This window comes from Tamandua tetradactyla, chromosome 15 (genome assembly GCF_023851605.1).
Source record: "Tamandua tetradactyla isolate mTamTet1 chromosome 15, mTamTet1.pri, whole genome shotgun sequence".
Lineage (NCBI taxonomy): Eukaryota > Metazoa > Chordata > Mammalia > Pilosa > Myrmecophagidae > Tamandua > Tamandua tetradactyla.
The window spans coordinates 72,323,588-72,341,468 of NC_135341.1; the positions used below are offsets into that span (position 1 = coordinate 72,323,588).

The 17,881-nt window shown below is 42.9% G+C and overlaps 1 protein-coding gene across 1 annotated transcript in view; it reads right to left on the reverse strand.

The window, feature by feature from the left end:
- The window catches only part of GALNT15 (polypeptide N-acetylgalactosaminyltransferase 15), a 49,862-nt gene that overhangs the window by 17,642 nt on the left and 14,339 nt on the right, over nt 1-17,881 (reverse strand). The window contains exons 2-4 of the mRNA XM_077130053.1: nt 14,262-14,428; nt 11,414-11,618; nt 179-346 (exon numbers count right to left, since the gene is read on the reverse strand). Of these exons, the coding sequence (XP_076986168.1) occupies nt 179-346; nt 11,414-11,618; nt 14,262-14,428 (540 nt within the window). The remainder of the gene's footprint in view (nt 1-178; nt 347-11,413; nt 11,619-14,261; nt 14,429-17,881) is intronic.

Consider the following 17,881-nt stretch of genomic DNA (forward strand, 5'->3'; position numbering starts at 1 on the left):
ACTTAGCCTTTAAGGTAAGTACTATTATTATCCCTAAGTTATTGGTGAAGAAACTGAGGCACAGATTAAGTAGCATGTCAGGAAACTGGTAGGAGCGAGGATTAGAACCCAGGCAGCCTGGCTGCAAAGAAAAAGCAAAGTAGGCAAAGGAAAAGCAGGCTGGGTGATGGGGCCACACCTGATAGGGCTGATGGGAGACTGGAGGGCCTTCCTTTCATGCTCCGGCAAAGGTTCCCAGTGGAAATCCAGCTTCCAGTCCAACACCCCGCGCTGCAGGTCCTTGGAGGGGTAATACTGTAAAGTCTTCCAGTCAATCACATCTATGACTGGAGACACCACCCGGCTCCTAAGAGGAATTGTGGAATCAAATAAAGAGATACATGTAATTACTTGCTGGGGGATAGGAGCATAATCCATGCCCAATATAGCATCCACAATTCACATTTGGCCATTGGGCACTTAGGATAGAGTTTGTCCAAATTGAGATGTGCTATAAGTGTAAAGCACACTCTGGCTTTGGAAGATTTAGCATGAATAAAAGTATGTAAAATATCTCAATTTTTTATAATGATTACCTTTTGAGAGTATACTATTTTAGGTTAATTTAAATATATTATTAAAATGAATTTCACATTTCTTTTTCATTCTACTTGTGACTACTAGAAGTTTTTAAATTGCATAAATGACTAATGTTATATTTCTGTTGGACAGCACTGTTCTAGAAAATGTTTTTCCGTAAGGAATTGGGCGATCATTTCGCTGAAGAGCATGTATGCTTTTTCTTTCTTTAGAAACCTCTTTTGACATCACCAAGAGATAAGAGAAAGGAATCTTTTAGGTTCAGGTCTGCCACTCATGAACTGTGTGTGATCCTGAGATAGTTGTTGCATCTCTTTGGGCCTCGGATTCCTGAATTGTAAAATGGGAGATTGAACTACTTCTCACAAAGGTCTTTTCAAGCTGAAATTCTTGAGGACTATGGTTTTTAACCTCTTGGGAGATCTTTGACCCCTTTGAGAATCAGGGGAAATTTTTGGGTCCTTTCTCAGAAAATACTCTTATGCACATGTACAAAATATTAGGCACAATTTCAGGTGTCCATGGACCCCTGCTCTAGGGCCCAGTTCTTGTCCCTCCCTGTTTCATAAAACTGGATTGATTTGACCAGATAAAGATATCACAAGAAAATAAAATTATACACCAATCCATCTTATGAATATAGACGCAAAAATCCTCAATAAAATACTAGCAAACCAATTCGAGAGCACATTAAAACACCATGATCAAGTGGGATTTATCCCAGATCTGCAAGTGTGGTTCAACATAAGAAAATCAGTTGATGCAATACACCACCTTAACAGAATGAAGAAATAAAAACCAAATGATAATCTCAACTGATGCAAAGAAAAGAAGGCATTCTTGACAAAAACACTTAGAAAACAAGGAATAAGAAGCAAACTTCCTCAAAGTGACAAAAGCATATAAGAAACACCCACAGCTAACAGCACACCTAACTGGTGAAAGATTGAAAGCTTTTCCTCTAAGATCAAGAACAAGACAAAGCTGTCCACTGTCACCGCTGTTATTCAACACTGTACTGGAATTCTTGACAGAGAAATTAGGCAACAAAAAGAAATAAAAGGCATCCAAATTGTAAAGGGAGATGTAGAACTTTTCCTATTTGCAGATAATATGGTCATATATGCAGAAAATCCTGAAAAAAAAAAAAAAGAAAGGACCCACAATAAAGCTCCTGGAGCTAATAAATAAATTCAGCAAAGTGGTGGAAGCCAAGATCAACACTCCAAAATCAATTGTGTTTCTATACACTAGTCACAAACAATTGGAAGAAGAAATCAAGAAAGCAATTTCCTTTACAAGAAAACCTAAAAAAATCAAATATCTAGAAATAAATTTAACCAAGGATGTAAAGGGCTTGTACACAGAACACTATAAAACATTGCTAAAATAAATTAAAGAAGACTTAATTAACTAGAAGGACATTCTGTGTTCATGAATTGGAAGACTAAATATTGTTAAGAGATCAGTTCTGCCCAAAGCTATTTGAAGATTCAACATAATCCTAATAAAAATGCCAATAACCTCCTTTGCAGAAATAGAAGAGTCAATCATAAAATTTATATGGGATTTCATATGCATATAATAGAACAGCTGCTATTAAAAATGGAAAATAGTAAGTGTTGGAGAGGATATGAAGAAGTAGGAACATTCACACATAAGCTGGTGGGAATATAAAATGGTGCAGTCACTGTGGAAGACAGTTTGGTGGTTCCTCAGACAGCTAATATATAACTCCCATATGACCCTGCAATTCCACTACTCAGTATATAGCCCAAAGAATTGACAGCAAGGACTCAAACAGTTTTATGCACACCAATGTTCATAGTGGCATCATTCATAATTGCCAGAAGATGGAAGCAATCCAGGTGTCCATCAGCCAACGTATGGATAAATAAAATGTGATACATATATATATATATGATATATATATATGATGGTATATTATTCAGCTGTTAAAAGGAATGAAGCCCTGATGCCTGTGACAACATGGATGAACCTTGAGACATTCTGTTGAGTCAGACACAAAATGACAATTATTGTATGCTCTCACTGATTTGAAATAGTTAGTATAAGAGAACTCATACAGTCAGAATCTACAACAAAGATTAGCAGCGGACAGGGTGGGGATAAGAAAGGGAAGCTGAGGCTTAAAATGTGCAGAGCTCCTATTTGAAGCATTTTGGTAATGGATCGTGGTGATGGTAGCACAACATCGTGAACATAACTAAAGCACTAAAATATATATCTGAATGCGATTAAAAGGGGAAGTATTACATTGCACATATGGCAACAGAAATATTTATACTTAAATGTATACATATATTCATTTAAAAACATGGACGTTCACTTCACAGTGAGCCCTAAATTGAACCATGGCCTAAAGTTAGTAGAACAATTATAAAAATGTGCTTTCATCAATGGTAACAAATGGTCCACACCAATGCAAAGTGTTAATAATAGGGGGTTGTATGGGATTTTTAATGCATTAGTATTCTGTAAACCTACAACTTTTCTAAGAAAGAAAATTTTAAAAATGACACGAAAGGTTAAGGGGTCCTTTACGAAAATGCACATAAAACTATGGTTATAATATAAAACTGTCTTCTACATTTAGAGACACTAGCAAAGAGCCCATTCTCTTTGACTTTCCTTTCCTTCCTCTCCCACCAATGCGATGACTAAATACAGAAATAGGTCTCGCTCCAAGAGGTGGATTAGCAAAGGTCACTTCCAGAGGACAGGCCTTCCTATAAACTAACACAAGGGTATTTCTATAGGGACTATCTTTTTACCTCTATTTTTCATATACTTTGCACATCAGAATTTGACCTTTAATGCGCAACAATAACTAAAATGCCCATATAGAAAAATATGTTTATTGCAGATAAAATTAATTTGTATTTCACAACATCTAAGCTTTTTAGATATCTCGAGGTGACAGCAGTATGACAAAAAGTAGGGCTAGTGGGTGGTACAACGGTGACTCAGTGGCAGAATATTCACCTGCCATGCTAGAGACCCAGGTTCTGTTCCCGGAGTCTGCCCATGTGTGGAAAAAAAGTAGAGCTATTGAATTCACGGATATAAAGATCTTTTTGTTAATAGAAAAGAAGCATCTTTGACATGGAATTGTTAAAGCACCTCTGAGCGGTATACACCAGAACTTGTTCATTAGGTTGGCTGCAGAGGGACAAAAGAAAGTGCAGATGTGTTCATATTTGCATTTTGATGTAACCATTGTATGTGTACATCTCTTGGTTATACCATAGGAAAATACTGTTAAATATTTCATGGGAACATATCTTGCTATTATTTCAATATAGATCTGACAATGAAGTCCCTTCTATGTATTATACTTAACTGTACTCTTGCTTTATGTTTCATTTCAAATTAAGCATTAAGGAAATGCAGTATTTGTAACGCTGCTAATATCTATAGATGCCTGTTGCATTTTTGCCTTTTATGAATGTTTTATCCCCAAAAAGGGCAGGAATGTATATTTTCTCTGGGGTGGGGGGAAGGTTAAGGGGTCCTGAATAGCCAAAACAATCTTGAAAAAGAAGAATGAAGTTTGAAGACACACATGTCCCAATCCTAAACATATTACAAAGCCAGAGTAATCAAAACAGCATTGTGCTGGCACAAGGACAGACATACAGACCAGTGTAATTAAATTGGGAGCTCAGAAATCAACCCTACATTTATGGCCAACTGATTTTTGGCAAGACGGCAAAGACCACTTAATTGGGAAAGAACAGCCTCTTCAACAAATGATGGTGGGAAACATGTATCTCCATTTGCAACAGAATACAGATGGATCCCTATCTCATACTATAAACATAAGTCAATTCAAAATGTATCAAAGACCTAAATATAAAAGCGAAAACCACAAAACTCCTAGAAGAAAACACAGTGAAATATTTCCAGAATCTTGTGTTAGATGATAGTTTCTTAGACTTTATACCCAAAGCACAAGCTAGAAAAGAAAAAATAGATAAATGGGACCTCATCAGAATTAAAAAATTTTGTGCATTAGAGAACTTTATCATGAGAGTAAAATGACAACCTACACAATGGGACAGAATATTTGGAAACTGCATAGCTGACAAAGGTTTATTATCCAGAATATAAAAAGAAATCCTTTAACTCAAAAGACAAACAACCAAATTTCCAAGTGGGCAAAAGATTTGAGTAGACATTTCTCCAAAGATATATCAAACATCCAAAAGGAATATGAAAAGCTGCTCAACATCATTAGCCATTAAGGAAATACAAATCAAAACCACAATGAACTATTATTACACATCCCCTAGAATGGGTACTATTTTTTAAAAATGGGAAATTATAAGTGTTGGAGAGGATATGGAGAAATAGGAACATTCATTTAATGCCGGTAGGAATGTAAAATGGTACAGCTTCTCTGGAAGACAGTTTGGCAGTTCCTCAGAAAGTTAAATATAGAATTACCACATGATACAGCAATCCCACTTCTAGGTCAATATCCTCAAAAACTTGAAAGCAGCGGCTTGAACAAGTATTTGTACAGCAGTGTTCATAGCAGCATTACTCACAATTGCCCAAAGATGGAAGCAACCCAAATGTCCATCAAGTGATGAAGATAAGCAAAATGTGCTTAAACACAATGGAATATTATTCAGCTATAAAGAAGAAAGAAGTTCTGATATATGTGATAACATGGATAAACCTTGAGGACATTATGTTGAATGAAATAAACCAGACATAAAAGGGCAAATATTTTATGATCTCACTGATATTAAATCATTAGAATAAACAAACTCATAGAGTCAGAAGCTAGAATATAGGTTAGCAGGGGACAAGGTGTGTGTAGGGAATAAGGAGTTAAGGCTTTAAATGTACAAATCTCTATTTAGGACAATAGAAAAGTTTTGGTAATGGATGTTGATGATGGTAGCGCAACATTGTGAATGCAATTAATAGCACTGAATTACGTATTTGAAAAAGTTAAAAGGGGGAAATTTTAGGCTATAAATAAGTTACTAGAATAAATATTTTTAAAATCTATGGAACTGCACAACACAGTGAGCCCTAAGTAAACCATGAGCTATTGTTAGTAGTACGATTATTAAGATGTGCTTTCATCAAATTAACAAATGTACTACACTTATGCAAGGTGTTAATAATAGGGTTGTATATGTGAACCCTGTATTTTATGCATGATTTTTCTGTAAACCCATGACTTTTCTAATAAAAACAAAACAAAAAATTTGATTGGCTTGAGGAATCAGGGTTGTCACCACCTGGAAGTGTCCTTGATGTTAATGGATGTGGCTGTGGATATGGACATGGTCCCAGGATCTGATCCCCACCTTGCCAATATCTCAGTTATATATTTTTTGGCCTCACAAAACAGTTACTTCTAAAATCTGTGCCATGGAATGGATTAGGCCTGAACTCATAGGTGGCTGGAAGGTCCCGCTCTAAGAAAAGCAAGATTCCTGGACAGAGAGATGCCGATCACATCTCCAATAGATTTTCTTCTCTGGACGATCCGTCTTGAAGACTGCCAGAGCTGGCGGAAGCTCAGGCCACACAGAGAAGGCCAGAGAGGTCCCAGGATTCGATGGTCAGCTTTCATCTGTGGCCTGAAGTGACTGATTAGCTTGAGGAGTCATGGGGTCTATATTTTGAGCAATGATCTTGATAGGTTTTTCCTGCCCTTTTTGCAACATTCCTTCTGGAAGGCAAGGGAAACTTAATCCCTTTGGATTTCTGCTATTCTTAGGTGCCCTGCGATGACCTAAGTAAACTGAGTAGCAAGAGTGAAGAGGGAAAGAGGACACTCGGACCTCCTCCAGAGTCTCCGCTTACTCCGAAATGAATCGGGCAGATGGGATGGATTTGACTATTGGCAAAGCATTTTGTGGAATTTCAGAATCGAAAGCCAGAGGAAGCCGTGTGACTGAATTCCAAAGAATTGCATTAAATCCATGCTATCTTCACTAATCATAACAGGACAAGAAGGAAATTGCATTCAAGCATCCACACAATCAAATCAGCTTGCCCTGGAATGTTGTGCTGTGTCCTTCTTGACAAAGGTGTGTATTACTTTTTTTTAATCAGAAATTGAGAACTCTAACATTGGTCCTGTTTATCTCCTTGCTAGAAGCTAAAAGTCATATGTAAAGCTCACTTCTAGTAACTGCGTTAGCCCTGATTCTCAATACAATCATTTCCTTTCTGAAATCTTGGTTTTCCTCTATTTTTACAGGATGCATCAGTGATTATCATGAGTTTCCTTGAGCACATTTGGATAGAGATGAAGAGTAAAATGTTAATGAATGAAATGATGGTCTTTTCGCTTTGGTTTCTGCTTTTTGCTTTAGTTTTCATTCCCATGGACCTTAGAGGCTACCTAATCAGGACTGAATTGGTAAATTAACTTCAGTCTCATGAGTAAAAAAAAGGTGATTAATATATTAAAAAAAACCCTTATATTTAGCTTTGTGTTTTTGTACTTACAGATGTGTCTAATATTCTTAGAACTCACTTAAAGCATAATATCAAAGCCATCCCACTCACTTGGAAGAAGCTAGAAGTGTCTGCTTATTCCATCATTCTCCCACTCTCTTGCTTGTGAATTGAGTTTTAACTCTTAGGTAGATACAACGTGGATCTTTTTTTAAGCCTCTCTAAGCTCCTGGAGACCATGTGACAAATGAAGTCAAGCTGTCGATGGAGACTAGTTAGTTATAATGTGTGGGGTCAACTAATACACTGCTGTCCAGATATTCCAGTGTTAACTAGTTTCAACCTGCCCAATCAAACCTTTTACCACAATGAAGAATAAGCTCTAATTTTATTTCATCTCTCTTAACTTTTTGGGGGCCTAGATGTTCCTCCGGATCCTCGATAGATATATATATGCTACTTTGAAAGTTCATTCAAATTCTCGGTGTTTGTGGAAAGTAGGGTCTATTGAAGAGCAGAAAGCTCTGAACTTTCTCTTCCCAGGGCACTTACTGCTCAAGTCTGACCTCAGAACTGGTGCCAGACCTTCTGGCAGTAGCTGATTTGGGGCTCAGTGATTTCAGGGACAGATTAGAGAACTCAGTCATATTGAAGGGTCTGGAATGGAATGGAGTCTGGGGCATTTCCTTGGGGCGCCCCCACAGAAGGCTGCTCCCTTTGACAGCCTGGAGGCATCTTGATCCTGACCCACTCCTCAACACACACACCTTCACACCCGCACGCTCCCCTCATTCCCACACATTCATACTCCCACACATGATCCCACACAGACCTGCACAAATACGCTCACATACACAGAAACAAATGCCCAAGGGGTTTCCTCAGACTGCCTCCCATCATTTAACCCCTTGATGTGCAGAGATGTGGAGCTGCTCCGTTCCCTGCCCAGCCTTACTTCTCACTACAGAGCAGGATCAGCCTTGGTTTGAGCAATAAGTGACCTTAAGGACTTGGGGTCTCTAAGACTCATCTCCAAATGGGAAGCAGATTGGCCAACCTCTTGAGGCAGGCTCACCCCTTAAGATGGCTTCGTCTTGCAGTACCCAGTAAGGTGCCCCTTTCCCCTTGGAAACCTTCACTTATCAGGCTTGTGACTGTCGCCCTTTGGCTTGGGTACTAAAGCTGGCAGTCAGCACAAGGCATTAGGGAGCAGGATACAACAGCTACACTTGATTTTCCTATGTACTACTTGACAAAGAAACTGACCACCTATCGGAACCTCCCATGACTGCCTTAAAGTCATTATGAAGAAACAGATTGTCTAGTCATGCCATGTACAGTTATTCAGGTTGTTACTGCTCAAACCTAGGGAGTGCCTTTCATAATGTGACACTACATTGGCATATTTACTTGACAATTTTATGGCAGTTGACATTAAAGTGCTTTGTTCTAACAATTCAGTATATGATCAATTTTCTAAGAGATGGAAGTAAAGAGTGATGTGAAAGCAACGATTCTTACATGGTTGCCATATGCCTAGTGGTAGATCTTCTCTGTGGGCAGGGGCCAGCGATCAGGGCTGGTCACCAGGCCCTGAATTCTCTGATAAGTATGTTGAAGAAGTTATGACTGTTTGAAATAGCTGATTTGTGATTGAGTATACAGTTCACTCACCATTCTCACTCTATTAGAAGGCCTTAAACTTCTTTGCCTATTATTTGGCCAAAGGGTTGTCATTTGCTGACACAATGTCTCTTGACTAGAGTCTCAGAGATATCTGCAACCTTTTCCTCTATCCAAGAGCAGCAGCTTTTAGGAGCCGTGTCTGGAGACTTCTGAGGTTTTATGTTCCCCAAATGAGCTTCCACAATCAGCCCAGAAGAAATGTTTGAACAACGTCCTGTGGGAGTAAAACTGACCTTGAAAGAAGAGGCTTTCCTGGGCCTCGGTGCCCAGAAGGCTGCTGTTTGTAGAGGAGAGAAATGAGAACTCAGGCCTGGGAGAGGTAGGTTTCTTTCCAGACCCTTACCTTCCAAGGCCTGTGAGCTGGACAAGGGGGCCCAGAGAAAACAGAGTGGACAAGAAGCTATGACTGAGGTGTGGGGGTGACAAAAAGACAGTCAAATCACACAGAGTACAAGGGACATGAGCAGGAAGTCAAGCTAGGGATGTACTAGGACCAGAGGCCGTGTGAAATGGTCCAATGTGTGTGAGAAAGAGAGAGAGAGGGAGAGAGATTGAAAGAAGAAAGAGACTATGGGCAAAGGTCTGGTAAAGAAGAGAAGGCAAGGATGCAGCTGTAAGAGTTTCATGGATTCATGGCCTCTTGACCGCAGGAGGCATCTCGGGGGGCCTCATTTTATTTACAGCCGAGGACACGGAGGTTTTGCCATGTTTCTCTCCCTCAGCCCAGAATGAGAAATCTCCAGATCTGTGAAAATGGTCCAGTGTGAGATAAGGAACAGGTGTTAATATTTTAACACACCACACATTTGGGGGGCGGGGATGGGGGAGAGGTGGGAACGACAAAATGTTTCTTGTAGACCAGCTTCTCCAATTTCAAAGCACACGCAACAAAAAGAGCACTGGACCCAGGATCAGAAAACCTGACTCAGCTACAAATCCTCCGATGTCCTCACACATCATTTCACCTCTCTGCACCTCAGTCTCTCTCCTTATGCTGTGGGAGCAGAAGCGTCTGCCTGTGCTACCTCACAAGGTGGTCTCTGAGGAAAGTACACGAAAGCAGTCTGCTAGGGTTATACAGGTACAAGGTCCAACAATATCACTTACTGGGGTTTTCACTGTCTGTGTAAATGAAGCAGAGAAAACAGCTCACCTGTCCCCTGGTTGTGTGACTTAGAAAGAACTCTTTCTCCTGCCTGGAACTCAGTGTTGTTCAATCGTGAAATCATGCCGTAGGGCTAGATGATCTCAAAGATTCTATGATAGCTATTTGTCTGTGATATGACGGTGAGATTTGGATGGGAAATTAGCAAGACAGACCAAGAGTCTGTGTTCTAATGTACACTGTCATTGTCATTTTGAGGGTGCTCTTTATATACGACGGTGAGATTTGGATGGGAAATTAGCAAGACAGACCAAGAGTCTGTGTTCTAATGTACACTGTCATTGTCATTTTGAGGGCGCTCTTTATATAGCACAGAACCACAGATGGCAGCCTTGAAGGGTTTGCACATTTTCTTTTCCTAATGCTGGTGCTGAATATATGCACATCTTTTGTTATGAGATGAGAGTCAGGCATGGGCAATCATCTGTGTCATGGAACTGGGAAAAATTACGCAGACTCATTATCTTTGGAGCTCTGATTGCTCTTCTCTAGTGAAGCGGACTTGCTGGACTAACAGTCTATTTGGTATTGCCTGAAATCTCCTCTGTCCGGCAGGATGCTAACTCCTACAACTCTAAGCCCCATCCCGTTAGGGTCTAGGGAATTTTTTCTTATACGTGGCCATCCCCAACTACAAATAAGAATACATTTGCTGTGAGTGGGAATGCAAGAATAAAACTCATAACTTTTGGTTCTAGCATCAGCCCTATCTCTGGGCACCATCAAAATCAATTATTTCTTGAGCTCCTACTGTGTGACAGGCCTACGTTAGCCCCAAGAGCTATGCCTGAGGTGGTACAACGTAGGCCAGCCACCAGGTGCTGGTTTTTTTTTTTTTTTGAGTGAGATATTCAGAATGAAGGAAACGGTTGACAAATAGCTAAGAACTCTTTGAGTTGAGTAAGGAAATGGGAGAAAAGAATGACAGAAAAACTGTGGGGAGAACAGAGAAATAGTCAAAGAAGACTTTTAAGATGTTTGGGCTTAAGATGTGTAATGCAACCCTCTCTAGATTCCCAACATGTAGGAAGGCTGGCCTTAGTTAGAAAATTAGAGACCCCAAATATAAACCAGATTCAAAGTTAGCTCTTAATGGAACTTCAGTCACTACAAGGTCGAATGATTCCTCCTTATGGATGACTAATCTATGGCCTAGAGAAGTTTAGAGATTTTTCTCAGTTAATATTACAATTTTGATTAAAGTTGCTGGTTTCTCATCAAAGGTGACAGCCATAGTGAGATGCTACACTTTCCAGGGGAATTCATATCTTAATAGACGCTGTTCTCTGGGTCTCTGTTTCTTTATGTATGAAACAAGGTAGATGGATTAGAAGACCTCCACTCTCCCTTCCTAACTGCACTCCCTATGTTTCTTAAAGGGCCCAAACATCTGAAAACTCCAAAGGAGTCCCACTATCTCTGATGGCGGAAACTCAGGCACTTGTTCAGACGGTGGGGGCAGATATTCCGTGCATGGCTGAGACTGGGGATCCCGCCTGGCGCTCCGCAGATCCCAGGCTCTGAGTTTACCTGTCACCAGCTATCCTGCTGAGGAGCGGCTCCAGCCAGCCCGGGTGGCACTCGCAGTGGGAATCCATGAAGACCAACACGTCCCCCGTGGCCCTGGTGGCCCCCAGCGTCCGGCACTGAATGGCACCCAGTCTCTTGTTGCTCCTAAGCAACTTCACACCCTGCAGCCTGGCCACGTATTCGCTGAGAGCAGACTTCAGTTGTCCTGGAATCAACAGGGCTGTGGTCAGTGGGGTCAACAGACAGCATAGCTAATAAGATCATGATGACTCTCTCCATGATAGTTGTTAGCAATTACCTCTTAGAAGCCCCTGTGAGCACAGGGATTATTATTAGAATGTATTATTACATTATTATTATTAGGTTGTAGTTGCATTATTAGAATGTAGTTGCTTCTCAAAGAGAAGACGCTTCCAGGGTCGGGTGGGTCAGGATTGTTTCCAGTAAGAACCAGGAGGGATGATGACATAAAACCCAGAGAGGAGAGACTTTCAAGAACTTGCTAGCATTCTCGAAATGCAGCAGCAAGACTGCAGTAAATACTGTTGGTGCCCTACCCAGATGCCCTGGGATTCCTTTTACTGGCTTGGTTTGCACAATATAGCTGCTGCGGCTGCCCTGCTAAATGCACCCTTCCCTGGACACCTGTCCTTGGGTCACTGCAACTGTCTCTCTTGAACTTGCAGGGAGTTATGCAGTTTACTGTCTCTGGCCGCTAGCCCCAGCTGCCCCGAGTCAATGACAGGCTGTTGGGGACAAACACCTGCTCCCTTGCCTCAAGGAAAGACAAATTCTCCAGTGCAGTTTGTACTCCAGAGCTCCCCATGAGATTGGGCTGAGGCTGGACTTCACCTGAAATCACGTCATTGTTCATTTCCTTCCTGTGTATCTCCTTTAACCCCAATCCTTTACAGGTTTCCGCAGAGAGTAAATCTACAACGGATCACACACACAAGAATCTCTGTCTTGGGCTCTGCTTTGAGGGAGCCTGACCTCAGACAGAAGTCAAGAAAGATAAAGCTAGAAGGGCCCGTTAAAATTGGCAGCTGGTAGGCCAGGAATGATGCTGTCCAAAGAAGTCTCACTGAGGTGGTAGAAATGGGAGGTGAGGAAGTGGGAGGTGAAAGACTGAGGCCAAGACTCTAGGTACTCTTTTAGAAAGGATGACTCTGTGGGGGAGGGGACAGAAAGAGCCTAAAGGAGAAGGTGATGGAAGAGATGAGAGAGGCTTCTTAGGCTTTGTGTTTGAGATAAGAAAGATTTGAATACACACAAATCCATATCCATATCCACATCTATAGCCATATCTATATCTACCTGTACCATCTATATCTCTCAGAGGAACAAGCCAGTAGCAATGGCAGGAATCATGTCTTCACAGAAGATCAGTGACCTCCACGGTGTCATGGAAGTGGGGAGCCCCCACCCCCACCAAGAGCTCCACAAGGGCAGAGATTGGGCCTTATGCATCTCTGCTGCTCCAATGTCGATCGCAGGGCCTGAGACACAGTAGGCTCTCAATACATGTGTGTTGAACAGAACAGAGCCAAAAGGTAAGACTTTTCCCCATTTTTCCAGCCCAGATAGGGGGTCTTGACTGTGGAAACACATAGCCTGGTCTCTTTCGTAGCTGGATTTCTAGGGAGGTTGGGAAAGTTCAGGCAGCCTCATTTGACTGCCCCCATCTGACTCCCTGGGAAACCACCTTCTGAGCTTCATGCGGCTGCCCAGATGTGCCCCAATGTTCTCACACACTCCCAGAGCCTAGCCAGAGCGAATTCCCGACATGACGACCTTACAATAACCAATAAAAGCAACTGGTTTCCCAGAGCTTGCCCATGCCAAACAAACAAACAAACAAAACTGGTATCTCTATCCCATACTTTGTCATGCCCCTTCAAAAAGTGCCTTACAAGTTTCAGCAAATGCTCGGCTTCCCTCTCAAGCAGTCAAATCTTCCCACAGCACCAGGGAGGATTTGGGTAGATCATTCAGGGGAGGCAGAAATGTCGGCCTCAGCCCTGGGTCAAAGGCTAGAGCCGTGGTTCTCCAAATGTGGTCCCCAGAGCAGCAGCAGTTTATCTGGAAACTTCTTAGAAATGCAGTAGCTCTGGCCCTGCCCCAGACCTATTGAATTAGAAACTTTGTGGGTGGTACCCAGCAATAAGCCCTCCAGATGATTCTGATGCACACTCAACTTTGAGAACCACTGGCCTAGAAGACTAGGCAGGGGGCTTCTATGTCCCCATCTTCTTGTAGGGACCCGGCAATGGAATGGGCTGTCCACAGGACTTGGTTTCCTATTGGTGGACGCATTCAAGTCTGATTCTGCAAGGCTGAGCTCTGAGCCCGCTCTAGGCATGACTTTGTTCTGGTTAGTTCTCCTCTCAGGGCCTTGGCTTCCTCATCTAGAAAGTGAGTTGGGCGGGGTAAATGATGATTTAATGACTAATGCACCTAAGGGACTTCATTCCGTGTCTAGGATGTAGCAAGCACTTGCAAAATGGCCATCCTCTGTGGCTCTGAAAATGTCTTGGGAAGGGCTTATTGGACTGGGTGAGGCTGAGGCCGGGGTGGCAGATCTCCCATGGGATGAGGCTGAAGTGACCCTTCCCTGGAATTTTGCCTTTTCTTAGCTTCTTCCCTATCTCTGTCCTGCATCCCCAGCTTCCTTATGGTTCCCTCGGGGGGCTCTTCGTTAAGAAATTACTTGCACATGAATCCTCCTTGGGGTCTGCTTCTGAGGAAGCTGGCCTGAAACAGGTTCCAAACCCTAGTCTTTTGCATGGGGATCCCCCAAGGTCCAGGCCCACCTGGGAGGGAGGACCTGAAGGAAGCCCCCCGCTACCTCGCTGGCTGAGGTCATCCACGAGGATGATCTCCTTCAGGAAGGCTCTGGGCGCTGTGTCGAGGATGCTGTGCACCGTTCTCAGCAGGGTGGACCAGGCCTCGTCGTGGAAACAGAGGATGACACTGGCTGTGGGCAAGCTGTCCCTGGGGTGCTGCTGCACACACCTGCACGAGAGAACCAGGGAGCCGTGAGAAAGAGAAGGCCAGCCATATTGCTCTCTTTCCAGCTCAACAGCTCTCCCTGGGTTTTCTTCAAATTTCCACTTAAGGAGAGACCCCACCCTATCCCCCAGTAGTGCATCTAGTATCTCCCAAACCTTCGGGTGCCAAGGACTCCTTTACAATGCTTAATCCATGCCCTTCTCATTGCAATCGAGAGGGGCTGTCACCATTCCCAGCAGATGTGTGTCCTCATCTGTAAAATGGGTACGAATGAAGTATTTCCAACTTCCCAAGAGGCTGATGTACATAGTCAGTGCACTATGGACCCTAATTATCATCTTTTTTTAGAGCAGGGATCTCTTTTATTTAGTTTTGTATTCCTACAACCTAGTATAGCACCTGGCACATAATAAATATCAGATCATTATATTATTATTGTTATTATTGAAAAAGGAACAAGGACTGAACATTTATGAGTGCCAACCACATGCCAGACACTGTGTTGGGCCCTTCACACACATTACTAAATGTTCATCCTATCATAAGTCTATGGGCTGGGCTATATTATTCCCATTTACAGATGAGGAACCAGGCTCAGAGCTGGATTTTTTGCCTTTAGAGCCCTTCCCTCTGCACTCTGCTGGTTTGTGGTTGGATGAATATGGGGTGCATACTCCCTACCTCTGCCAGGAGCCTATCTGGGGTTCACTCCCTCTGCTTCGGGTGAAAAGGATGCTTATTATTTGCTTGGGGTCTGCTGGGAGTTCTGAATGGGTCTGCAGTTGAACAAATTATAATAACCTGATACACAGAATGGCATCCTTGTTCACAAAAAGCATTTTCCTATGACGTGTTTCGAAAGGGTTGTAGCTGCTAAAGCTCAGCCCCCCTCAGAGAAGACTTGCACTTGAATAGGAGTCGTGACGAGGTCCCCAAATCCCCAACACCCAAAGGAAGGCATCTCTGTGCAGCCACAGGGAGCCACAGACGAGCTGGCAGTGACTCCCTGGCGTGGCGTAAAGCTGAGGGAAACACCATCTGAAATGGGTCAACCTTTGCCGTACTGACCTCTGCCTGGCTTAACCGAGGCTGAAAACTCTCAAGGTGAAGGGTAGGCAAATCCAGGGGCCCTAGAATTGGGGCTGCTGGGTGGCTATGAATAGAAAACTTGCCTCAACCAATTCAGTAGGTGCAGAAAGAAATCTGAAATATTATTCTGGCAAATTGCTGGGAGCCAGGCTGCTTTCCAACTCAGATAAGAAGGGAATGTGGGGACAGAGAGACTTGGGTTTGGAAGAATTCTTAAAGGGGAGCTTTATTGGGGCAATTTTAAAGGGGCTAAGTTGGTCATCTCAGGGCAGTGCACCAGCCCATGTGCCGACCCCCCTCCCCCCAAATGCAGAGAACACATGAACACAAGTGTGTGATGTGTGCACACGCATGTGTGTGTCCTTGTAGTAAGGTGTCAAATGAACTTAGCCTTTGGAATCAGAAGCCTTTAGATTTGAATCTTCATAAGTTTCCTTGAATCAGTATTTCAGTGTCCTCTACTGAAAAATAAGGGTTAGTAATATTTACCCTTTGAACTGTTGTGAGAATCAACCAATAATAACAGGCTCCCGACAATCAGTAACTATTTTATAGTCATTTTCGAAAGAGACAGTGCAATTAGCACGTGCATTGTATTTGCCATCATCCTTGTAGAGGTACCTGTCTCTCAATAACCACTGTGCAGTACAGTATGATACTTCTACTGAACCACCTTCAAGTTTGGTTCCCTGGTCAGCGAGGTGAACATGGTAACACAGCACCCACTTCATAGGGCTGCTGCGAGGAGTAAACAGTGCCTGGTACTGAGCAAACCCTGTATACATGTTTGCTTTATTATAATTTTAAAAATGAAGGGTAGCCTTAGAAGATGTCTCCCTAAGGCTTTTCCAGCCGTAAAATTCTCTGTGTTCATGATTCTTTGGAGGCCCTTGGAGTAGGAGGGAAGACCAGGGAGCAGGCATTTCAAAGGGAACTTCACAGACTCTGCCTCCAGCTGATGTGCTCCGGGATATTTTGAGGTTCGTGCACAGAAATATCTTGCTCTGTCCTCACGGTACAAGAGGATGGTGAATTGGTGGATGGGGTGTGAGTGGGATAAATGTAAAGGCTGCTAAGGACTTTTGAGGGCCACATGGGTTCTTGGAGGCTACTAGAAAGCTAAGCAGAGTGTTTCTCAAGCTGTGGGAGAAGATCTTCTGGCATCAGCTCAGAAAGGACCCTTGACCCTCTCCCAGGGGAAAGAGGCTCACACAAGGCCCCTCTCCAGGCAACTGTGAAACTGTTGGGAGATGACAGCTGAAACTAGTCATCCAAGTGCCCTGGTGCTTCAGGGCAGGACCAGCACGAGTGCACCTAGCCTGTGAGTGTGAGAAGTCCTGCCACCCTCATTGCCGCCCTGCAGTGCAGAGCTGGATATTATAAACAATAGTTGGGCAAGGCGTGCCTGCATCTCAGGGCCTTCTAGAAGTTTTTAAGAGGAGTCAGGGATTTATTATTTTGTGTCTGGTGGGCAGAGTAACCTAGAGAGGTGCCCTGTGGATGGTCCAGGCTTTGTAGTCCCAGACACCAGTGGAACAAAGGACTACTAAAAGTATTCACAGGCTCCTGGGGGTCCCGGGCCATCAACCCAGGGTTGGGTTTTGTCATCCTATGGGCAGCATGGAGCAGCACAGGGTGGGAGGGGATGACAGGCGGATGGCCTGAGAACAGCCAAGTTGCAACTTTATCCAACTTGCTCAGGAAACTATGCTGGCTCAAGGCATACTAGGAGGAGGCTGAATGCCAGCTGGCTCAGAGCCCAACTTTGGCATTTGGTGCAAATCCAAATCTGCCCTTATGTGACTCGGGCAGTCAACATAAACTGATCATCATTCTTCCTCTTAACAATTTCCAAATCCACAGACCTGGTAACGTCCTCAGTAAAAATTGTAACTCACAATACTTTCAGTTCTCCCAATTCCTCTCTGAGCCTTCAATTTCCTTACCCCACTTTCCTCACCTGTAAAATGCAGTCATTGAAAGGATCAAATGAGCTAAGACATACACTTAGCCTTGCTCATAGTTAGAGCTAAATAAATGTTAGTTATTATTTGTTGCAAGTCTCCCATGTACCTGGATAGCACTCGAGGCCTCAAGTTCTTCATCTATAAAGTGGGTTTAATGAGTAGTATTACTTGAAGGGCTATGTAAAGAGTACATAAGAAGGAGACGTGGGGGTTGCAAGGGTAGCTCAGTGGTAGAATTCTCACCTGCCATGTGGGAGACCCAGGTTTGATTCCCAGTCCATGCACTTTCCCAAAAACAAAACAAACAAACAAAAATTCAACAAATGGTGCTGCAATAACAGGATACTCACATAGTAAAATAATGAAATGTGAGCCCCACCATATAGCATACAAAAAAAAC